The following is a 25,260-nucleotide window of genomic DNA, read 5'->3' as shown; positions in this document are numbered from 1 at the left end:
GGTTAAAAAATAAAACATTAAAAAAGGCCAGTCGTGCTCTGAAGTTATTGAACTCAATGTTCAGTCCGCAAGGCTGTAATGTGCCAAAGCGAAAGATCAGGTGCTGTTCCTGGAGCTTGCGTTGATATTCACTGGAACACTGGAGCAGGCCAAAGACAGAAATTTTGGCATGAGAGCAGGGGGGAGTGTTGAAATGGCAAGCAACCGGAAGTTCGGGGTCATGCTTTTGGACTGAACGGAGGTCACCCAATCTGCGTTTGGTCTCCCCAATGTAGAGGAGACCGCATTGTGAAAAACTTCTTTACCCAGAGACTGGTTAGAATGTGGTACTTACTACTACATGGAGTAGCTGAGGTGAATAGTATAGATAACTATAAGGGGAAGCTAGATCAGTACATGAAGGAGCAAGGAATACAAAAAATGCCGATGGGGTTAGATGAAGAAGAGTGGGAAGACACTCGTGTGGAGCATAAACATCGTTATAGATCATTTGGGCCAAATGGCCTGTTTCTGTGCTGTATATTCTTTCCTACTTTTATGTAATTACTGTCTGAGGGTGGAATTCAACTTCTGCATGAGTGCAAAATGTGCAATAACAAATCAGAAGCCCATTTTACATACCTGTCCATTCACATTTACCCATTTTGTGCCACAGTCTGAGTTGGATTTCATCCCATTTAGCTCTACTGAAGTTTCCAGATATTGGGATAGCATGAAAGCTGTGTTTCTATCCTGAGTAATATGCCTTTTTAAGGTCAATCCAAAAGGCGACACATAAATCTGAAGCTTCATCTATTGCAAAAACTTTCCTTATGTTTGTCTGACAGGGTGATACAGTTGTTTCCTGTGATTCATATGGAGTACTGAAGCTTTGGGATGTGCGAAAAGTAGCAGTAATGCTATCAGTTGATGCAGGCCCTCATCCTGGCAACCAAGTGATCTTTCACCCATCAGGTAGGAATCTTTTCTTCTTAATCATTAAGGTGTTATATTCGCTGTTTTATTCCCAATTTACTTCAGTCTCTAGTGCAACCTGTTAGCTATTGGAAAAATATAATCATTCCGTGGAAAAGATAGTTTGGTTTTGCACTGTGGAACGTGGTTATATGTTTATCTCATTGTGTAGCGCAAGAAAGATGTTAAGTTTGTGGAGTCAATGCAAATTGTCATGATAAACAAACTGCAGAAATAATTTTCTTTAGTGGAATGAATAATGCTTATGACTCTGATATTTGCACATTTTCGTCTTGCTTTTGCAAATTCCATGTGAATAATTGCTATTATTTACATTGAGTTTACATGCACATCACAATAAGTTTACAAGATAATAGGATGATTATGGATGAAGAAGACTATTTGGCTCACCTTGATTCATCTATCCAGAGAGATCCTAAAGTCCTTCCATTGTAGCATCCAATTCTTCTTTAAATGATTTTGCTTCCACTGCTCAATCTGGAAGTTTGATGGTTCTGGCAGGCTAAACCTCATGCCACTTTTGATGCATTTCAGTATTTAGTCCTGCAGGTGTTTTTTTTTAGATTCTGTACTAAATGGTATTTTGAAACCAGTTTAAATTAAGCCTGTAGGTTTTTAGCCTGAGTTCAGTTTTTTCTCTTTGTCACTGTTTGTCATACATACATTCACTTACACTTATGGCAAAATAGAAATAGCAGCTTACTGTTGCAGGGGCTTGCAAATGTCTTTTGATCATTAAACAAATAAGCATGAGGGATGAGATGAATTCATCAATTCTTTAGTGATTGTATGTATTTGAGCACAGTCCTTACATGGTGGTAGGTAATGACTTGTCTGAATTATTCCAATCTTTCATAATTTACAGGTGGTCACTGAAATTATTGTCAAGCTGTTAACACAAGAAAATGTGTTGGGAAAATGCTCCGTCTATATACATGGTGACAGCATCTATATTATATTGCAAAAATTGCATTTAAAAATGTTGACATTGAATGAAATCACAGCTTTTGAACCTGGCATCAGTACCTCATGGATATTTCTTCAAGCATAAAGCTGAGAATGATCTGCTCCACTAAACGCTCAATTCAGTTTATCATTTTATCCACTGTGCAATTCAGCTTTATACTATACAGCCTAACACTGCAGAAAATGAGGCTCGTCTGAAACATAAATACCAGCATGGACTTGTTGGGCAAAATGGCCTACTTCTATGCTGTAAATACTTTAGTAAAATGCAAAGGTTCTTGATGGATATCAAAGGAACTTTAGGAAGAGGAGTAGGCCATTCAGCCCTTCAGGCCTGCTCTGCCATTCAATTAAATCATAACTGACTTCAACTCCATTCTCCCACATTTGCTCCATATCCCTTGATACCCTTATCGAACAAAAATCTATTTCAGTCTTGAAAGTTCCAATTATACCAGCATCGACAGCCTTTTCGGGAGGCGAATTCCAAATTTCCACTACCCTTTGTGTGAAAAAGCATTGCTGATTTTGCTCCTGAATGATTTGGCCCTAATTTTAATAATTTTAAGAATATGGCCCCTTGTTCTTGATTCCCTCACTAGAGGAAATAGTTTCTCGCTTGTACCCTATAAAATCCTTTTAACACCTTAAATCACCCCTCAATATCCTAAACTCAAGGGAATGTAAGCCAACCTTATGCAAGCTGTCCTCATAATGTAACCCTCACAGCCCCCTATCAGTCTGCCTATTCTCTGAAAAACAGTGGTAGAAAGTAGCTTGTCAGTTGAGAGCAGAAGATGCTAAATGTGAAAAGATAAACTCTTGCTGGGCATTGATTGTTTCATTCCAATTCATAGTGTTCATAAATGATGCAGAGGAGGGTTACACCTCAGAATAATAGACTATCATACTCACTGTTTGCTGATAACTCTAAACTGTGGGATCAGCTCTGATTACAAGCAAGGTGGTTAGTTTCAAAGGAATCTGGATAAAACAGATGGATTTAATATAGAAATAAATGTAAGGTTGGAATAGAATTATGGAACGTGCAGATGGTAAAGTGATGGCATTTTAGTAAAGTGATAAAGCAAAAGGATATTTGAAGAAAAGAAATTATCCAACCAGTGTGAATTTGTTATCAATAAGATATGCAATGCAACATGCATCGAGAGAGCATTTGGGCACAAGTCAAAACGAAATTATTCCAACCTTGTATTGCTCATTCATGGAACCATATTTGGAGTATGTGTCCAGTATTGAACACACTACCTTCATGGTTTTGTTAGAGAGTGTGCGAAGAAGAGTGATAAGGATAATTTGCTGATTCAACTTATGAAAAGAAATTCACAGAACTGTTTTGTTTGAAAGTCGAAGATCAATGCCGAGAGGAATGGCGAATTAAGATGAATGCAGCTTAGATTGCAAGTGCAGAATTAGAGGCCATGAGCATAAAACTAATGAGCCTCAAGTAAGCTGTGATAATACAAAGATTTTTTTGATTCCCCACAGAATAGTTCATTTGTGAAATAAAATGCTACAGCTAAAGATGTAACGCTGGTAAAGAAGCAGAAAATGCAGGTTGCCAATTTAGCTGGGAACAGGTCTGAAAGCTGAAAGAATAAGTATGCAAAGAGTTGATTAAATGCAGTGTGGAGCACAGTACTGATGGCATCCAGCTGTACGTCACTTTCACCACCCTCAACTCTGTTGTTAGATTGCTTGTCTGATCTCAGGTTGTGAATGAGTTAGAATTTCCTGCAGTTGAAGACTGTGGAGACCAAAGCCTGCCCATCAACAATTCTGTACCCTTGTTGCTGAATCTGTTCTGTACTCAGCTGGTCAGTCAGGCTGCACAAGATTTATAATTTATAACTTTAACTCCTATCATATCCCAAGCCAAGATTTAAATGCCACATCTTACCCAATTTCAAAATCTCCTACTTCCACCTCTGCAACATTATCCATCTCCACCCTTACCTCACTCCTGCAGAGACCATCACTCTCACATTTATTACCTCCAGACTCAAAGCCATCCCCACTGGCCTCCCAAGCTCCACTCTCCATAATCTTCAGCACTGCTGCCCATATCCTGTCATCTCCATCCTTGCCGAGCTATATTTGCTCTAAATTCAAAATCCTCATTTGTAAATTCCTCCATAATCACTTACATCCTACGTATGCACCCACTATCAGTTTAACATCATTATCCATACTCAAGTCCTCCAATTGTGGTCTTCTATGCATCCCAGCCTCCCTTTGTTCCACCATTAGTGGCAAAGACTTTTCAGTCGCCTCAGCCCTAGGGCTGGATTTTGTGGAGGAGGCGGGCTCCCAGCGCAAGGCCAAAAACGAAGGGGAAAGCCCACCTCTGCCTTTTCATGCAGCGCCCCCCCCCCCCCACCCCAGGGCGATCCTCCAGTGTTTTTGAATCTAAGTTTCAGGAGCTGGGATCCCCGTCCCTTTAAAGACGGGGATCCCGCCTCCAAGAACTGCTGGCCAATCTGACGGCTGGCAACTGAGCACTATCAGCAGCACCACCAGGAGTGGCGGCCACTGCCGGTACTACAGAGGCCTCAGAACCAGGATCAGCGCTGGAGACCCAGACCTCAGGTAAGTGAGGCAGTGTCACCAGGGCCAGGCTGGAACGCCCCGGTGAGGAGCATTGAGAGGGGTGGTCATAAAGTCCAGAGGGAGGGGGTCCTGGGAGGTGCATTGTTTCCCGGCCGGATTGCCCATGAAGGAGGGACACCCTCCCCATCAAGCCCACGGGGAGGGCGCCTTTTTTTACAAGGTATCCTCCCCGCATGCCGGAAGCCCCCCTTCCTGCCACTGTTTAAATCCCAGTGGCAGGGTGAAGAGGCCCTTAAGTGGTCGTTAATAGGCCAGTTAAGAGCCTCTTTTGGCCTCTGGCCAGGAAGGCTATCGTCAGTCTATCTCACCCCCCAAAAAATGGCTTGGTGACAGGTGGCAACAGGCTGCCACGTGCCCTCCACCCCCAACAAGATTCAATGGGTCCCCCACCTCTGATCCTGCCTCAAGGGGGCCCATAAAATCCAGCCCCTAGTCCCCTAGTCTCTGAAATTCCTGCCTAAAACTTTCCACCTTACGACTCCTCTATCTTCAAAAGCTTCATCTTTTCAAATATTACTTTCAGCCACCTTTCCTAACTTCTTAATCGATGTTTTTGTTGTATTAAAGGTGCTATATAAATACTAATAGTTGTTATTCCAACTATTGAGAACGTGAAATATCGTGCCACCAATGAACAACAACTTGCATTTATTTATAACCAGTAATGCGTAAAACATTTCAAAGCATTTTTCAGAGTAATAGTATGAGTATTAGAGCACAGAGCCAGAGAAGAACACATAGCAGGATGAGTTTTGAGCCTGTTTTTAAAGGAGAGGATTTTGCATAGTAAAAAGAAAAAAAAAACATAAATCTCCATTTGAAGCATTATCCTTCATTTTCTCTTTCTGTGTGTTTCCAGCATTTTGGGCTCAAAAATTTGTCCTGTCTGCCCTGTCTTTTGGGCATGGGAAGGACATGATTCGCACGTGCCCATGCCAGTTCTGTTGGAGGTGAGCAGCATGTAATCTTGGTGGTCCCACCTCTTTTACCTGATAGTAGCAAAGGGCCTAGCAGGTTCTTGGCTCCTGACATCGTCTTAGTGCTGCCAGCTGCCTCTGCACTCAGCAGGGTGCTGAACAGTGGTGTGTTGAGATCACACGGTACAGCCAGCCTGCTCTTCTTAAAGGCAGGTTGTCCTTCTTAAAGGGAAGCTGTACTGAATAATATTGCTGGAATTTAAAAGATGGAAAACTAAGGTCAAGAGAGGATTCCAGGGTGATAGATACAGCGCTGGCGGCATTAGTGGTGGAGGTAGGCAGGCGGAGAGAAACAATGTTTCCAAGGGAGGGCCAGGAGGCCCTCAAGGACCACCCTCAGAAGGGAAAGGGAACAGATGGCCAGGGAGGTCAACCTCGGGTATCTGGACTCAAAGACCTGGCAGCAGTGCCATAAGACGTCTAATGACCTCACATGGGTGATCAAGGTAAATAAATAAATTTTCACATGACATCCCTTACCCACCACACCACCGACCTCTCATGCTGTTCAATTCACCACACCCCCATCCCTCACCCAATAGCACTCCCTGCCACTATGGACTCACACCTAACATCCAGATACTCCACCTCGCCCACACACACCTACCAATGCTACCAGTCTCACACCCACCACTCACTGCTTTCACATGCCTCCAGCTATTAAACTATGGTCTGCATATCAGCCATACATAATACCACACACTCACTGGTACACAAGAGAAGGGAGCAGAGCAAAACTGGTAGGGAATTAGGACACCTGCATCTCCTGAGCCCTATGGTGGAGACGGCTCTCAGTATCCTGGGGCTGGCTGCGATGCTGGGAACATTGATGATGACAGTATGTTCCTGCCTTGTGCTCCTTCTCAACTCCCAGAGTTCCCTTATCCTGCTATCTGGCATGATGAGCAAGCTGCTGATGGTGATGCCATGAATCTCTTGCTTCCCAACCTGCCCCTTCTCTCACACCTACCTTTTCCTTCTGATTTCCTGCTTTCCAACACCCAAGAACTGCCGCATGCCCAGCCACAGCAGCCCAAAGAGGAAGAGAGAGAGAGCAACAACACAGCACTAATGAAGATGCCTAGTCACCTGATCTTACACTTGCAGTCACCAGCTCAGATACTGGCATTGCACATACCTTGGAAGCAAGTGTAGAGTTGGGATCAGCCCATGGCGAGTCACTGGGCACAAGTGGGCTGTAGTCTCGCCAGGGGAAAGGATGGTTTGTTTGCTAGCTCACCAGAGGGCGAGGTTTTAGGCGGGTTCTGCTGCAGAGGACTCAAATGGCGGCATACAGGAGAGTGTTCAAGGGCTTGCACACTGAGCTGCTGTGTGCCTGTCAAACAGCCTCCTGTCACTGGTCACCAGCATGGAGGAGTGCAGCTCCAAGTTGACAGAAGGCATTGTGCAGAGCTTGCCCTCTCCACAGCCTCTGTTCCAACTCGCTGTCATGTTGTCAACCCAGAGGCACTGCAGCTGCAGCCCCTATACCTATTGCAGTCTTTGTGTGGACAGGTCACCTACTCTTCTGCCCCTGCTGTGACGATGCAGAAGCACTCACTACAACACCTCCAAAAATACTCCTAAGCACCTCCAGACACTTTGAAATAGCAAATGTTCTTAAGTTACCTTACCTCAATTTGGATGCCTAGCCCTTTAAGGAATGCTTATACAGGGTTCCACTTGGAACTTAATGCTTGTTGATTGATGAGCAATTAACCAATTCATTGCCTGGACTTGCGTAGTCCAAATTTTCTATCCTAGCATCGCATCAACTGGTTGGGCTGTGTGACGTCAAGATAGCATGCATTCACAGCCCTTTTCCTGATGGAACGCCATGCAGGCCATGCAAGAAGTGACTGGCAGTACCTTATGTTCCAATAAAGCAGCACTAGGCAATGAATTTCATGCCTTTTCTGTTTTATTAAGGATGAATAATATACCTTGTGAGGTTAGATAAGCATTCTCAAAATTTACTTGATTTGTCTTTGGAGGTGAGGACCTCAGGGAAAGGTTTGCAGAACCTTTCCTCAGAAGATGAAATAAAGTAGACTATACCTGTAATAAAAACAGAAAGTGCTTGAATTATTCAGCAGGTCAGGCAGCATCTTTGGAGAGAGAAACAGAGTTAACGTTTCAGGTTTGTGACCTTTCATCAGAAACTGACCTGAAACATTAATTCTGTTTCTCTCTCTCCACAGATGCTGCCAGACCTACTGAGTAGTTCCAGCACTTTCTGTTTTTATTTCAGATTTCCAGCATTTGCAGTATTTTACTTTTATTTTAGGCTTATTGTTCCGTGTCGGGAAGTTACTTCCAGTGAAGAAATATATTCCCAGTTTGGGGCCTTGGCTTGGATTGATATTTCAATATCCAGCATTATTAGATAAATTCTGTGGGGATGGGACTGGAGGGAAAGGTCGGGGGCGGGGGAGAAAAATAGTAGAAAGTGACCTACTCTGATCAATTAATTGGCCAATTAAAGAGAAATATTGACAGTTACCTTGGAGAACTTTCCATTTTGGACTATCCCATCCTTGTGATAGGATTTCTGGTGACGTTAAAGAAGTTGGTGACAGCAAATATGCCAAATTTTTGAAAAAAAATGATGCAGTTACTTAATGATCTCACACTATGTAGCTAAGATCTACAAATTCTACTGGCTTGTCAGCATTTCCCATTGCACAATTTTAATAAGATATAGATTTTTTTTAAATGTAACTATTATTCAAAGAAAAGGAACAGTAAAAAATCTGTACTCATGTCTCACTCATTTGATAGTTGAGACTTATATAGCTTAATTTACAGAGCCCAGAATCCTAATTGTGGTGGAAAATCTCTTGTGGTCCTGCTATAATCTTGTTTTATGCCTGAAATACAACACAATCATCGAGAGTGGATTTAGTATTTCTATTCCTTCCATTCAGTAATGGGTATTGACCATTGATGTCGCTGCTGCCATCACTTTCAGTGCTTATTGTGAAACGATTATAACTGTCTGTGCTCCTTTCATCTGACAAAGATGAATCCTTCATCCCTAGGGGTTAGACAGAAAAATGACAGCTACATTGCAAGACTGTTCTTTGTTTAATTCATGCCAGTCAAGCTGTAGACATTACTTAATATCTCACTGCAAGATTTGTTTGAGTGTTTCTTGTCAGTCAAAAAGGGAAAAGCTGAATTTTTCTGAAATTGAAAAGATGGAAGATGATCATGTTTGCCATAATAATTCTTTCGGCCTGTCTGAGAAGGGGTGGTCATATGTCATTTATTCCATTCATTTTATAAAATCATTTCATGTATCCTTATTGCTAAAGCACTAGAGAAGCAACCCAATTTTTAGTAAGCCCTATCCTTCACCATAATCCTTCAGAATGCACAGCTAAAGAAGCTGTTAGAGGAATAGCTTTACATTAACCAGATTCTTAATTTTTCCCCAATTTTATTTTATGATAGAATAACAGATGGGATCTTTTATGCTGATGATGCATTGCTGTTGAGAGAGAATCATAACTCGCCAGCCCCACAGGCGTGAAAAATATATGATATCCTGTGAGAGAAACAACTTTTGTATCAAAACATCACCTGACATGATACTCATTGGGTAATGTTGAACTAGAAATTGTCGGTCCCCTTGAATACTAAACATATTGGGGGATTTTATGGCCATATATCAGCCACAAGCAGAATTGTACTTCTTTTGTTAATATTAAATTTCACTATTGAGGATATGCAAAATAACAAAGTTCACAACATATACACTACACAGAAGTGCAGTCAGTGAAAAACACCGAGCCAAAGAAGGGGATATTAGGACAGATTAACAAAAGCTTGGTCAAAGAGGTAGGTATTGACAAGTGTCTTAAAGAAGGTGAAAAAGGTGGAGAGGTGGAGAGGTTTATAGAATATATTCCAGAGCTTAGGGTCTGGATAACTGAAGGCATGACTGTCTGTGGTGGGACAAAAGAAGTTGGGGATGTCAAAGAGACCAGAATTTTAGATGTCGGAGTGTCATAGGACTGGAGGAGGTTGCAAAGATAGGGAGGGGCAAGGCCATCCAGGGATTTGAACACAACGATGAGAATTTTTGAATTGAGGTGCTTGGGGACTAGGAGCCAATGTAAGTCAGAGAACACAATGAAGATCATACTTCTGGTCTATAGAAATGGATTGTAAAAAACATATAGTATAGATAAGCCTTCATTTTACAGTGATGAAATGGATAATTTCTTGTAGTCCTACTGTAATGCCATTTTTGTACTAGGTGCGCCGAAGTCCACATGAAACAATTGCAAACTCCTCTTCTGTCACTCTGATCCCCTAAGCCAGGAATTTCCTCATAGCTTCTCCAGATATGCTGCTGCACCTTCGCTGGGGAGAGAACAGCTCCCAGGAAATCCCTGACCCTAATGCTTCTGACCCCAGAGATTCAGAATGCCTGGGAACACTTTGCTATATTTTGAGAAACCTGATTCTTAAATTGGAAATTACTAATAAAAATTGTCTTCTACACATAAAACACTTGAAAGACATGCATCTTTCATGACCACAGAATGTCCCAAAGCACCTTATAGCCAATGAAGTCCATTTTTGAAATCTACTCAGTGTTGTAACGTAGGAAATGAAGCAATCAATTTGCTCACAGCAAGGTCCTGCAAACAGCAATGACCAGGTAATCAGTTTTACAAAGAACAAAGAAGAGTACAGAACAGGAACAGGCCATTCGGCCCTCCAAGCCTGCGCTAATCTTGATGCCTGCCTAAACTAAAACCTTCTGCACTTCCGGGGACCGTATCCCTCTATTCCCATCCTATTCATGTATTTGTCAAGATGCCTCTTAAACGTCACTATTGTACCTGCTTCCACCACCTCCCCCGGCAGCAAGTTCCAGGCACTCACCACCCTCTGTGTAAAGAACTTGCCTCACACATCCCCTCTAAACTTTGCTCCTCTCACCTTAAACCTATGTCCCCTAGTAACTGACTCTTCTACCCTAGGAAAAGGCTTCTGACTATCCACTCTGTCCAAGTCGCTCATAACTTTGTAAACCTCTATCATGTCGCCCCTCCACAGTCGTTCCAGTGAAAACAGTCCGAGTTTATCCAACCTCTCCTCCTAGCTAATGCCCTCCAGACCAGGCAACATCCTGGTAAACCTCTTCTGTACCCTCTCCAAAGCCTCCACGTCCTTCTGGTAGTGTGGCGACCAGAATTGCATGCAATATTCTAAGTGTGGCCTAACTAAAGTTCTGTACAGCTGCAGCATAACTTGCCAATTTTTATACTCTATGCCCCGACCGATGAAGGCAAGCATGCCGTATGCCTTCTTGACTACCTTATCCACCTGCGTTGCCACTTTCAGTGACTTGTGGACCTGTACGCCCAGATCTCTCTGCCTGTCAATACTCCTAAGGGTTCTGTCATTTACTGTATACTTCCCACCTGCATTAAACCTTCCAAAATGCATTACCTCACATTTATCCGGATTAAACCCCATCTGCCATGTCTCCGCCCAGGTCTCCAACCGATCTATATCCTGCTGTATCCTTTGACAATCTTCACCACTATCCGCAACTCCACCACCCTTTGTGTCGTCCGCAAACTTACTAATCAGACCAGCTACATTTTCCTCCAAATCATTTATATATACTACAAAGAGCAAAGGTCTCAGCACTGATCCCTGCGGAACACCACTAGTCACATCCCTCCATTCAGAAAAGCACCCTTCCACTACTACCCTCTGTCTTCTATGACTGAGCCAGTTCTGTATCCATCTTGCCAGCTCACCTCTGATCCCGTGTGACTTCACCTTTTGTACCAGTCTGCCATGAGGGACCTTGTCAAAGGCTTTACTGAAGTCCATATAGATAACATCCATTGCCCTTCCTTCATCAATCATCTTTGTCACTACCTCAAAAAACTCAATCAAATTAGTGAGACACGACCTCCCCTTCACAAAACCATGCTGCCTCTCGTTAATAAGTCCATTTGTTTCCAAATGGGAGTAAATCCTGTCCCGAAGAATCCTCTCTAATAATTTCCCTACCACTGACGTAAGGCTCACCGGCCTATAATTTCCTGGATTATCCTTGCTACCCTTCTTAAACAAAGAAACAACATTGGCTATTCTCCAGTCCTCTGGGACCTCACCTGTAGCCAATGAGGATGCAAAGATTTCTGTCAAGGCCCCAGCAATTTCTTGCCTTGCCTCCCTCAGTATTCTGGGGTAGATCCCATCAGGCCCTGGGGACTTATCTACCTTAATGCTTTGCAAGACACCCAACACCTCCTCCTTTTTGATAATGAGATGACTGAGACTATCTACACTCCCTTCCCTAGGCTCATCATCCACCAAGTCCTTCTCCTTGGTGAATACTGATGCAAAGTACTCATTTAGTGCCTCGCCCATTTCCTCTGGCTCCACACATAGATTCCCTTCTCTGTCCTTGAGTAGGCCAATCCTTTCCCTGGTTACCCTCTTGCTCTTTATATACGTATAAAAAGCCTTGGGATTATCCTTAATCCTGTTTGCCAAAAACTTTTCATGACCCCTTTTAGCCCTCCTGACTCCTTGCTTAAGTTCCTTCCTACTGTCTTTATATTCCTCAAGGGATTCGTCTGTTCCTAGCCTTCCAGCCCTTACGAATGCTTCCTTTTTCTAATGTTAGTAATGTTAGTTGAGCAATAAACATTGCCCATGGCACCAGGGAGAACTCCCTTCCTCTTCTTCTCCACCTGAGAAGGCAGACAGGGCTTTTGTTTAATGTTTCATCAGAAAGGCAGCACCTGTGACAGTGCAGTGCTCCCTCAACACTACACTAAACTATTAGCCCTCTCTGGATTGGGACTTGAACCCATGACTTTCAAGCAAGCAATTAAGAAGGCCTTTATTACAAGACGATTTGAGTACAAGTGTAATGATGTCTTACTGCGATTATACGTAGCCATGGTGAGACCGCACCTGGAGTATTGTGTGCAGTTTTGATCTATTTACCTAAGGAAAGATATACTCGCCATAGAGGGTGTGCAACAAAGGTTCACCAAACTAATTCCTGTGATGGAGGGATTGTCCTATGAGGAAAGATTATTCTCTGGAGTTTGGAAGAATGAGAGGTGATCTCATTCAAAGATACAAAATTCTTATGGGGCTCGATAGGATAGATACAAGAAGGATGTTTCCCCTGGCTGGGAAGCCTAGAGCCAGGGGACACAGTCTCAGAATAAGGGGCAAGCCATTCAGGACTGAGATGAAGAAGAATTTCTTCGCTTAGAGGGTGGTGAATCTTTGGATTTCTTTGCCCCAAAGGGTTGTGGAGACTTATTCGTTGAGTATGTTCAAGACCGAGATCAATAGATTTCTACATATTAAAAAGCATCTAGGGATATGGGGATAGTGCAGGAAAAATGGTGTTGAAGTAGAAGATCAGCCATAATCTCATTGAAAGACGGAGCAGGCTCCTACTCCTGCTCCTATTTCTGATGATCTGATTGTGGCCTTGACTCCACTTTCCTGCCTGCTCCCATTACCCTTAACTCTATTGTCAATCAAAAATCTGTCTAACTGAGCCTTGAATATATTTAATGACCCAGCCTCCACTGCTCACTGGGAAAGAGAATTCCAAACACAAACGGCACATAAATTCCTCCTCATGTATGTCTTATGTGGGAGACTGATTATTTTGAAACTGTGCCCCCAGTTCTAGATTCCCTTATGAGGAGAAACATCCTCTCATCATCTCCCCGGTCAAGCCCCCTCAGAATCATATATGTTTCAATAAGATCTCCTCTCAATCTTCTCAACTCCGATGAGTATAGGCCCAACTCGCTCAACCTGTCCTCATAGACAAACCCTTCATCCCAGGAATCAGCCCTGTGAACCTTCTCTGAACTTTCCAATGCAAATATGTCACTCCTTAAATAAGGAGACCAAAACTGTACACAGTACTCCAGGTGCTGTCTCACCAATGCCCTGTACAGTTGTAGCAAGACTTCCCTACTTTTATACTCAAACCTCCTTGCAATAAAGGCCATACCATTTGCCTTCCTAATTACTTGCTGTACCTGCGTGCTGACTTTTTGTGATTCATGTAGAAGGACACCCAGGTCCCTTTGTACTGCAGCATTCTGCAATGTCTCTCCATTTAAATAATATTCTGCTTTTCTATTCTTCCTGCCAAAGTGGGCAACTTCACATTTTCCTACAGTATACTCCATTTTTGCCCACTCACATAAACTATCTATATTCCTTTGCTGACTCTTTGTATCCTCCTCACAACTTCCTTCCTACCTATCTTCGTATCATCAACAAATTTGGCTATAATACAGTCGGTCTCTTCATCCAAGTCACTAATATAGATTGTAAGTAGTTGAGGCCCCATCACTGATACCTGTGGCACTCCACTAGTTACAGTTTGCCATCCTGAAAATGACCCATTTATTCCGACTTTTTGTTTCCTGTTAGTTAGTCAATCCTCTATGAATGTTAATATATCACCCCCAACACAATAAGCTCTTATGTATCAACCTTTTATGTGGCACCTTATTGAATGTCTTTTGGAAATCTAAATACACTACATCTACTGGTTCCCCTTTATCCACCCTGCTTATTGCATCCTCAAAGAACTCTAATCAATTTGTCAAACACGATTTCCCTTTCACAAAACCATGTTGACTCTGCCTGATTGTACTCTGATTTTTAGGATGTCCTGCTACTACCTCTTTAATAATGGATTCCAACATTTTCCCAACAACAAACGTTAGGTTAACTGGCCTATAGCTTTCTACTTTCTGTCTCCGTCCTTTCTTCAACAGAGCTGTTACATTTGCGGCTTTCCAATCCGCTGACACCTTTCCAGAATCGAGGGAATTTTGGAAGATTACAACCAATGCATCCACTGTCTCTGCAGTCACTTCCTTTAAGACCCTCAAATGCAGGCCATCTGGTCCAGGGGTCTTGTCAGCCTTTAGTTCCATGAGTAATCCTATTACTTTCTCTCTCGTGATCGTGATTATTTTATGTTCCTCCCTCCCTTGTGCCTCCTGATTTTCTGCAACTTGCTTTAAAATCTCTTCATTTTGTTCACCTTTCTATTCTCTCACCTTTTTACCTGCATTTCGTCTCACAGTAAGATTAACTGATCAATGAGCTGATCTTCACAGTCCCAGTTTCAGCTCACAGCTGATTGCCGCTTCAGCACCTTAACATGCTGCAGGCTACAGACTTAGAAGACTGCATATGATCGAAGGGATCCAGCCACCCAGTCACACACACATTAAAGACAGTTTATGCTCTGACAGCTTCTGCTTCCGTCATAAAGGGTGCACTTGACTTTGGGTAGTCATGCCAAAAAGGTAATAGCAAATTCTCAACCGTATTACACCCTTCCTGAACTTTTGTTTTCATTGACTTCAATTTATCGGCCTCAGCATAATGCTGCCATCTTCATCACCAATTCTGGATATGCTCATTCAAATTGCCCAGTTGGATAAAAATTTGGCTTCAGGACAGAGAACAGCGAGTCATAGTAAATTGTTGCTTTTCAGATTGGAGGATGGAAGACAGTGGTGTTCCCCAAGGGTCAGTGCTGGGACCACTACTTTTTTGATATATATAAATGACTTGGATCTTGGAATACAGAGTAGAATCTCAAAATTTGCTGACAACACAAAACTTGGCGGTATGGCAAACAATGAACCGCCTGCAACAGGACATAGATAGGCTAGCAGAGTGGGCATAGAGGTAGCAGATGGAATTTAATACTGAAAAATGTGAGGTGATGCATTTTGTCAGAAGGAGTAGGGAGAGGCAATATATACTTAATGGCACAGTTCTACAGAGTGTGCAGTAACAGAGGAACCTGTGGGTGCATGTGCATTGATCTTTGAAGGTGGCAGGACATATTGAGAGAGTGGCTAGTAAAGCATATGGGATCTTGGGATTCATAAAAAGAGGCATTGAGTACAAAAGCAGGGAAATTATGTTGAACTTTTATAGAACTCTGGTTAGGCCCCAACTGGAGTACTGCATCCAGTTCTGGTCACCACAGTTCAGGAAGGATGTGACTGTCCCTGAGAGGGTGCAGAGGAGATTTACCAGAATGGTTCCAAGAATGGAGAATTTTAGTTACAAGGGTAGGTTGGAAAAGCTGGGTTTGTTCTCCTTAGAACAAAGGAGATTGAGGGGAGATTTAATAGAAGTGCACAAGATTATGACAGGCTTAGGTAAGTTAGACACAGAAAAGCTGTTCCCACTAACAAATTAACAAAAGTAATTAGGAGAGTGAAGAGGGGGCATGAAAAATCACTGGCAGACAAGATAAAGGAAAATCCCAACATATAAGTACGTTAGGGGTAAGAGGATAACTACGAAAAAAATGGGGCCCATTAGGGATCATAGAGGCAATCTGTGTGTGGAGCCGGAGGACATAGGGGAGGTTTTGAACGATTTCTTTTCATTTGTGTTTACTATGGAGAGGAACGATGTAGGTGCAGTGATCAGGGAAATGGATTGTGATATACTTGATCAAATTAGCATTGAAAAGGAGGAAGTATTAGCTGTTTTAGCAGGCTTGAAGGTGGATAAATCCCCAGGCCCAGATGAGATGTATCCCAGGCTACTATGTGAGGCAAGGGAGGAGATAGTGGGGGCTCTGACACAAATTTTCAGATCCTTTCTGGCTACAGGAGAGGTACCAGAGGATTGGAGGACAATTATTTAAGAAGGGTAGCAGGGATAAACCAGGTAATTACAGGCTGGAGACTCTAACATCAGTGGTGGGGAATTATTGGAAAACATTCTGAGAGACAGGATTAATCTCCACTTGGAGAGGCAGGGATTAATCAGGGATAGTCAGCATGGCTTTGTAAGGGGGAGATCGTGTCTAACAAATTTGATTGAATTTTTCGAGGAGGTGACTAGAGGTGTAGATGAGGGTAAAGCAGTTGATGTAGTCTACATGGACTTCATTAAGGCTTTTGATAATGTCCTGCATAGGAGATTGGTTAAGAAAGTAAAAGCCCATGGGATCCAGGGTAATTTGGCAAATTGGATTCAAAATTGGCTTAGTGGCAGGAGGCAGAGGGTGATGGTCGAGGGTTGTTTCTGCGAGTGGAAGCCTGTGACCAGTGGTGTACCGCCGGGTTTTGGTGCTGGGACCCTTACTGTTTGTAGTGTACATTAATGATTTAGACTCGAATATAAGAGGTATGATCAGTAAGTTCGCAGACGACACGAAAATTGATGGTGTCGTAAATAGTGAGGAAGAAAGCCTTAGACTACAGGATGATATAGATGGGCTGGTAAGATGGGCAGAGCAGTGGCAAATGGAGTTTAATCCTGAGAAGTGTGAGGTGATGCACTTTGGGAGGTCTAACAAGGCAATGGAATATACAATGGATGGTAGGACCCTAGGGAGTAGAGAGGGTCAGAGGGACCTTGGGGTGCTTGTCCATAGATCACTGAAGGCAGCAGAACAGGTAGATAAGGTGGTTAGGAAGGCTTATGATATACTTGCCTTTATTAGCCGAGGCATAGAATATAAGAGTAGGGGGGTTATGATGGAGCTGTATAAAACGCTGGGTAGGCCACAGTTGGGAGTGCTGTGTACAGTTCTGATGGCCACACTATAGGAAGGATGTGATTGCAATGGAGAGGGTGCAGAGGAGATTCACCAGGATGTTGCCTGGGCTGGAACATTTCAATTATGAAGACCGACTAGATAGACTGGGGTTGTTTTCCTTGGAGCGGAGAAGGCTGAGGGGGGACCTGATTGAGGTATACAAGACTATGAGGGGCATTGATTGGATTGATAGGAAGAAACATTTTCCCTTAATGGAGAGGTCAATAACTAGGGGGCATAGATTTAAGGTAAGGGGCAGGAGGTTTAGAGGGGAGTTGAGGAGGAATTTTTTCACCTAGAGGGTGGTTGGAATCTGGAACACACTGCCTGAAGGAGTGGTAGAGGCAGGAACACTCACGACATTCAAGAAATATTTAGATGAGCACTTGAAATGCCATAACATACAAGGCTACGGGCCAAGTGCAGGGAAATGGGATTATTTAGGACAGGTGCTTGATGGTTGGCACAGGCTCGTTGGGCCGAAGGGCCTGTTTCTGTGCTGTAAAACTCTATGACTCTAAATAATACAAGGACTAGGGGACACAGATTGAAAGTTTTGGGCAAAAGATGTAGGGGGAATATGAGGAAGCATTTTTATACGCAGCAGGTGGTAATGACCTGGAACTCGCCATCCAAAAAGGTGGTGGAAGTGAAGACGATCAATGATTCAAGAGGATGTCGGGTGGCCACCTGAGAGAAATAGACTTGCAGGGCTACAGGGATCAAGCCAGGGAGTGGAAGTGACAGCATAGCTCAGGGGAGTGCAGGCATGAACTCGATGGGCCAAATAGCCTCCTTCTGTGCCATATATGACTCTATGTCTCCTGTGGAGCTGGTTAGGTTAGAATGATCCCCGCATTGTCAGCTGTGCTTGGATTGCATCGCAATTTTTATTGAATAGAATCTGCTTGCTGAATTTAAGAACGTAAAGCATGAAATGTCAAAAGTGTTTTGTATTTTATTCCATACGCTTTCTGGAGATTTCAAAAACATGAACACATTTCTGAAAATAGAAAACTTCAAGGTATTCACTGTGCTCTCAGGCTCACTATGCCCTCTCTAGCAGCCACAGATCTCAAAGACACCAATCTTTCCACAGTGATCACAGGCTACCCCAAGAGAATTCTGTGCTTCAAAGTGGTGGATAAATGCTGCTATGCAACACATTGCATTGTTTCTTAGCTTGCGCCAACTAAGTGTTTCCACAAAATGTCTTTTTACAACAGCTGAACACTTGTTCCTAAAGTGGTTCTCCTCTTCACCGCAGTAACAGAATTACTCTGGATACTTGATATTCCCTCAGCACTGCATTGTATTTGACCACAGTAAGAGTGTGAAAATTGAAGGGGATGCCTCCAGATCTCCAGCCCCTGTCATGCATCAAAGAGCTCATCTTCCACATTACAAGTAGATACTTGAGCGTGTCAATTTTAACAGGGTGAGAATTATGTGGGGGGTTGGTGCGGCAAAGCCACAGTGGCAGCTGACCAGTTGGCAGGAGCACAATGTCATGCATCCAGGAGCCACTGTCAGGACCAAAGGGAAGGGACTTTGAGAGGACTTTGCGATTGAGGTGGGAAGGAGCCTATGATGGAGCAGCTCTAAAGGGAGAGTGATTATGGCATAAGAATGAGTCCTTCTTTTAACTTTCACATCAACAGTAACAACTTGCAATTATATAGCACCTTTAACATTCGCAGATATCCCATGGTGCCTCACAGGAACATTAACAGCCAAAGTTTCACACTGAGATATTAGGATGAGATACTAGGATGGGCGACTATGAGCTTGGTTAAATGGATTGATTTTAAGGAGCATCTTAAAGGAAGAGTGAGAGGGAAAGAGGTTTAGGGAGAGAATTCCTGAACTTAGCTGAAGGCACAAACACTTTTGGTGGGTCAAAGGGAATGGGGGATACATAAGAAGCTAGAGTTGGAGGAATGTAGAGTTCTTGGATTGTTTTAGGACTGGCAGAGGTACAGAGCTAGAAAGGCCTTGGTGAGATCTGAACACAAGGATGAGAACTTTAAAATCAAGACATTGGTGGACTGGGATCCAGTGTAGGTCAGCGAACACTGTAGGAAGAGAAGTTGGGGCCAGAAGGAGCAGGAATCTTTAGGCCTGCTCTGTCACAGGCTCCTTTCTGCCTGAATCCCAAAGTCCTGTCAAAATCCCTTCCTTGTGACCTACCTAAGTGCCAGCCCATTCGTTCGGTCCTTGACAGTGGCTCCTTGATGCATGACATTGTGCTCCTGCCAACTGGCCAGCTTCCACTGTTGCCTTACTCACCCACCACCCCCTACCCACATGATTCTCACCTTGGGTTAAAATTGACACGCTCACGTGTCTACCTGTATTGCGGAAGATGAGCTCCTTGATGCATGATAGCGGCTGATGATCTGGAGGCATCCCCTCCAATTTTCACACTCTTGCTCTGGTCAAATCTAGTGCAGTACTGAGGGAGTGTTGCACCTTCAGAGGTGCCATCTTTCAGATGAAATGTTAAACTGAGGCCCTGACTGCTATCTCAGGTAGCTGTAAAAGATCTCACAACACTATTTTGAAGAAAAGTAGGGAATTATCACCGGTGTCATGGGTCAATATTTATCCCTGAACCAACATCACTAAAACAGCTTGTCTGATCATTGTCTCATCACTGTTCGTGGGATCCTGCTGTGCGCAAACTAGCCAGTTCCTATATTGCAATAGCAACTGCACTACAAAAATGGCTGCAAAGTGCTTTGAAATGTTCTGAGGTTGAGAAAGGCACTATATAAATGTAAGTCTTTCTTTACTTACATTCTGGTTTAATTAGCCTAAAATGGGAAGGCAATAATCTATGACTGAATGATTCCTGAACCCTATCAGAAGCAGGCAATTTGCTACTGTGCTTCCCTGAAACAGAAAACATGAGCAGAAAGCATGCAAAGGGGTAGTGAAAGCGTCTTTGATGGTGTTATGATCCTCGTGGAGACCACCAACAAACCAAAAAATGTCAAATCCACCAACTGACCCCAATTTAGGAAACAAAAACCAAACAGACAAGGTTTCACTTTTATGAATTTTACTTCAACACACAAACCAAAACCAACATAAATTAAACATGAACTAACAGTTTAACCATGATCGATGTATGCATATCTTAAAGGTCACACAGTAACAAACAGATGCAACAAAGGTAGTCCTTACTAGTCCTCTGAACAGGCTTATCGGCACTATGGTGTCCAACAGTCCCACAGTACAACAAAATCAGGTTCCTCTTCAGGTAGTTTTTCAAGTTCTGTCCTCCAGGATGTAGATACGGAAGTAATGATGTCCTGTCAATGGCAAGCGATGCAATCTTTCCTTTAACGTTTTGGTTTTGTCGCTTCTTGAACAAACTCAGCCTTGCCTACTGCTGTCCTGATGGCATGGTTCCACTGATAACTTTTCAGTTGCCAAAGACAACTGCCATAAGTCATTTGTCAATGGTCAGCCCTCAGTCCAGGCTCCTTTGCCTGCAGTCAAACTGCTTCAACCAGCTGCTTTGTAGTCTGATTCTATGCAAAGCAGCCTCTCTAGAAGCCCAAAAACTTGAAGCTCTCAGCCCGTCTCTTTAAAACAATCTGACTGATTTTTCCATCCACTGTAGTGTTCTTCTCAACACTGAAAAGCCTTCTGGGCAAAAAAAAACACACATACACGGCTTTGCAGCTGTCTTCAACACTCTGTAGAGTTTTCCTGAAACTGAAACTTAACCTCCCAGTCACAGATCCTTGGTAAAAAAAAACTGTTTTTCTCAGTCACATGACTGTTTGTTTGTCGAACCTGGGTTTGACTTCCCAGAACCTGGAAACCTCCAGTTTCAATTTCAAATCAGGGACTGTCTCAAAAAAAAACAAACACAAGCTGTACAGAACTCAGTCTACATACGAAGACTCCATCACAGATAGGTCTACCTACCAACAATGAAAGACCTCCAACAAGGAATATGCAAAGTTGATAAAGCATTTCACATAAGTATGCTGCTGATTAGAGTGAAAATACATGCATTATAGGCTTGGCCAACACAAGCAGACAACTAAAGAACTCAGTTATAACTTCATCAGGGTGCCGGAATTTCTTCCTAAACTGGGGTGCTGTTCTTCTGACTGAAGGTACTGCATTTACCTGCTCCACAACAACTTTCCTTGCAGCCTTGGGTGCACTTTTCCTGAGGATGGCATACCTCCTTGCCTGCACCTATCTCAACATGACCTCAGGTGACCTCCTACCTGCATCCTGGTACTCATTTTCCATGATCTTCACTATGCTCTCCAAATTGAGCTTCTTCTTGACCCGCAAGAAATGCAAGTGCTATTTTGAGCTGCTGCACTTGAACTTTTAAGACTCTACTCTGTAAATTTCCCCTCTGCACCTCATCTCAACACGTTGGGCCAGAATTTTCTGGAGCGGATCACCTTGTGGCATGCCCCATTAGTCAGACATTTTCCTCTCACACTTCAGTTCAAAAATAATTACTTTGAAAATTACTGGAAGTGTGAACTGATAATGGCACAACGAGGGCAATGGAGCATCTTGCGATCGATCAGATCAACAGTTTGTCTCCTTAACCAGTGAGGTTTAGGGATTGATAAAGAAACAGGAATGACAGAGAAAGAAATAGGGTGCATTAGAGTCAAATCAGGTACAGGAAGAAAAATAAAGAGTGGGAAAGAAAAATTGCATTGAGAGAGAGAAATAGAGGAACAGACAGGAAAAGTAACAAATAAATTAAATATTTGAATTAAAAAGTTTTCAAGTCTCTAAAAATAATTTACTAACCATGGGAGAGAGACTCGATGTTTTAAATTGTTCCTTTTCTAAGCTGGAGAGGTTGCTTGGCATTACAAGAACATCAATCTAATCATTAGATAGGCACGCACACAGTTAAGTACCAGCCCTAACTTTCTGTGGTGAGTTTAATTCCCAGTTAATGTGCCAATGCAGCAATTCCTTGAAATTGATGGGGAGTTGAGGGTGAGATGCTGTTTTCGTGAACTACCAATTTACGGCATATCTCCTCCTCTCCACAAGTTGCTGGCTGATGTATGCACTAATAACAGCAAGCGCCTTTAAACCCACTGTTATTTTGGCAGCAAAATCTGGGCCGTTGAGTTTTGCTGTTAGACCTAACTGCTAATATAGTTATACCATTGGTAGACCATGCTCAGTTACTTCTTGGATTCAAGTCATATAGTTGTGGTCTGATCTCTGTGAGCTAATGTGATTGAGGGATACTCTTTGTATGTGTATAATATAAGAACAAAGAACAGTACAGCACAGGAACAGGCCATTCGGCCCTCCAAGCCTGCGCCAATCTTGTTGGCTGCCTAAACTAAAACCTTCTGCACTTCCGGGGTCCGTATCCCTCTATTCCCATCCTATTCATGTATTTGTCATGATGCCTCTTAAACGTCTCTATGGTACCTGCTTCCACCACCTCCCCCGGCAACAAGTTCCAGGCACTCACCACCCTCTGTGTAAAGAACTTGCCTCACACATCCCCTCTAAACTTTGCCCCTCTCACCTTAAACCTATGTCCCCTAGTAACTGACTCTTCCACCCTGGGAAAAAGCTTCTGACTATCCACTCTGTCCATGCCGCTTATAAATTTGTAAACCTCTATCATGTCGCCCCTCCACCTCAGTCGTTCCAGTGAAAACAATCCGAGTTGATCCAACCTCTCCTCATAGCTAATGCCCTCCAGACCAGGCAACATCCTGGTAAACCTCTTCTGTACCCTCTCCAAAGCCTCCATGTCCTTCTGGTAGGGTGGCGACCAGAATTGCACACAATATTCTAAGTGTGGCCTAACTAAAGTTCTGTACAGCTGCAGCATGACTTGCCTATTTTTATACTCTATGCCCCGACCGATGAAGGCAAGCATGCCGTATGCCTTCTTGACTACCTTATCCACCTGCATTACCACTTTCAGTGACTTGTGGACCTGTACGCCCAGACCTTTCTGCCTGTCAATACTCCTAAGGGTTCTGCCATTTACTGTATACTTCCCACCTGCATTAGACCTTCCAAAATGCATTACCTCACATTTGTCCGAATTAAACTCCATCTGCCATTTCTCCGCCCAAGTCTCCAACCGATCTATATCCTGCTGTATCCTCTGACAATCCTCATTGCTGTCCACAACTCCACCAGCCTTTGTGTCGTCCGCAAACTTACTAATCAGACCAGCTACATTTTCCTCCAAATCATTTATATATACTACAAACAGCAAAGGTCCCAGCAGTGATCCCTGCGGAACACCACTAGTCACATCCCTCCATTCAGAAAAGCACCCTTCCACTGCTACCCTCTGTCTTCTATGACCGAGCCAGTTCTGTATCCATCTTGCCAGCTCACCTCTGATCCCGTGTGACTTCACCTTTTGCATCAGTCTGCCATGAGGGACCTTGTCAAAGGCTTCACTGAAGTCCATATAGATAACATCCACTGCTCTTCCTTCATCAATCATCTTCGTCACTTCCTCAAAAAACTCAATCAAATTAGTGAGACACGACCTCCCCTTCACAAAACCATGCTGCCTCTCGCGGATAAGTCCATTTGTTTCCAAATGGGAGTAAATCCTGTCCCGAAGAATCCTCTCTAATAATTTCCCTACCACTGACGTAAGGCTCACCGGCCTATAATTTCCTTGATTATCCTTGCTACCCTTCTTAAACAAAGGAACAACATTGGCTATTCTCCAGTCCTCTGGGACCTCACCTGTAGCCAATGAGGATGCAAAGATTTCTGTCAAGGCCCCAGCAATTTCTTGCCATGCCTCCCTCAGTATTCTGGGGTAGATCCCATCAGGCCCTGGGGACTTATCTACCTTAATGCTTTGCAAGACACCCAACACCTCCTTTTTGATAATGAGATGACTAAGACTATCTACACTCCCTTCCCTAGGCTCATTATCCACCAAGTCCTTCTCCTTGGTGAATACTGATGCAAAGTACTCATTTAGCACCTCGCCCATTTCCTCTGGCTCCACACATAGATTCCCTTCTCTGTCCTTGATTGGGCCAACCCTTACCCTGGTTACCCTCTTGCTCTCTATATACGTATTAAAACCCTTGGGATTTTCCTTAATCCTGTTTGCCAATGACTTCTCATAACCCCTTTTAGCCCTCCTGACTCCTTGCTTAAGTTCCTTCCTACTGTCTTTATATTCCTCAAGGGATTCGTCTGTTCCTAGCCTTCCAACCCTTACGAATGCTTCCTTTTTCTTTTTGACGAGGCTCACAATATCCCGCGTTATCCAAGGTTCCCGAAACTTGCCAAACGTATCCTTCTTCCTCACAGGAACATGCTGGTCCTGGATTCTAATCAACGGACGTTTGAAAGACTCCCACGTGTCAGATGTTGATTTACCCTCAAACAGCCGCCCCCAATCTAAATTCTTCAGTTCCTGCCTAATATTGATATAATTAGCCTTCCCCCAATTTAGCACCTTCACCCGAGGACTACTCTTATCCTTATCCACAAGTACCTTAAAACTTAAGGAATTATGTTCATTGTTCCCGAAATGCTCCCCTACTGAAACTTCGACCACTTGGCCGGGCTCATTCCCCAATACCAGGTCCAGTACGGCCCCATCCCTATTTGGACTATCTACGTATTGTTTCAAGAAGCCTTCCTGGATGCTCCTTACAAATTCTGCCCCATCCAAGCCCCTAGCACTAAGTGAGCCCCAGTCAATATAGGGGAAGTTAAAATCACCCACCATTACAACCCTGTTACCTTTACATCTTTCCAAAATCTGTCTACATATCTGCTCCTCTACCTCCCGCTGGCTGTTGGGAGGCCTGTAGTAAACCCCCAACATCGTGACTGCACCGTTCCTATTCCTGAGCTCCACCCATATTGCCTCGCTGCATGACCCCTCCGAGGTGTCCTCCCGCAGTACAGCTGTGATATTCTCCTTAACCAGTAATGCAACTCCCCCACCCCTTTTACATCCCCCTCTATCCTGCCTGAAGCTTCTGAATCCTGGAACATTTAGCTGCCAATCCTGCCCTTCCCTCAACCAAGTCTCTGTAATAGCAACAACATCATAGTTCCAAGAACTAA

At 43.4% G+C, this 25,260-nt stretch overlaps 1 protein-coding gene across 2 annotated transcripts in view; it reads left to right on the top strand.

The window, feature by feature from the left end:
- Positions 1-25,260, top strand: part of LOC137372316 (sperm-associated antigen 16 protein) — a 1,170,879-nt gene that overhangs the window by 935,038 nt on the left and 210,581 nt on the right. For both annotated transcript variants that reach the window (XM_068036139.1, XM_068036138.1), the window contains one exon: positions 828-954. In XM_068036139.1, the coding sequence (XP_067892240.1) occupies positions 828-954 (127 nt within the window). The remainder of the gene's footprint in view (positions 1-827; positions 955-25,260) is intronic.

The sequence above is a fragment of the Heterodontus francisci genome, chromosome 7, assembly GCF_036365525.1.
Source record: "Heterodontus francisci isolate sHetFra1 chromosome 7, sHetFra1.hap1, whole genome shotgun sequence".
NCBI lineage: Eukaryota > Metazoa > Chordata > Chondrichthyes > Heterodontiformes > Heterodontidae > Heterodontus > Heterodontus francisci.
This window is presented reverse-complemented; position numbering and strand designations above follow the sequence as displayed.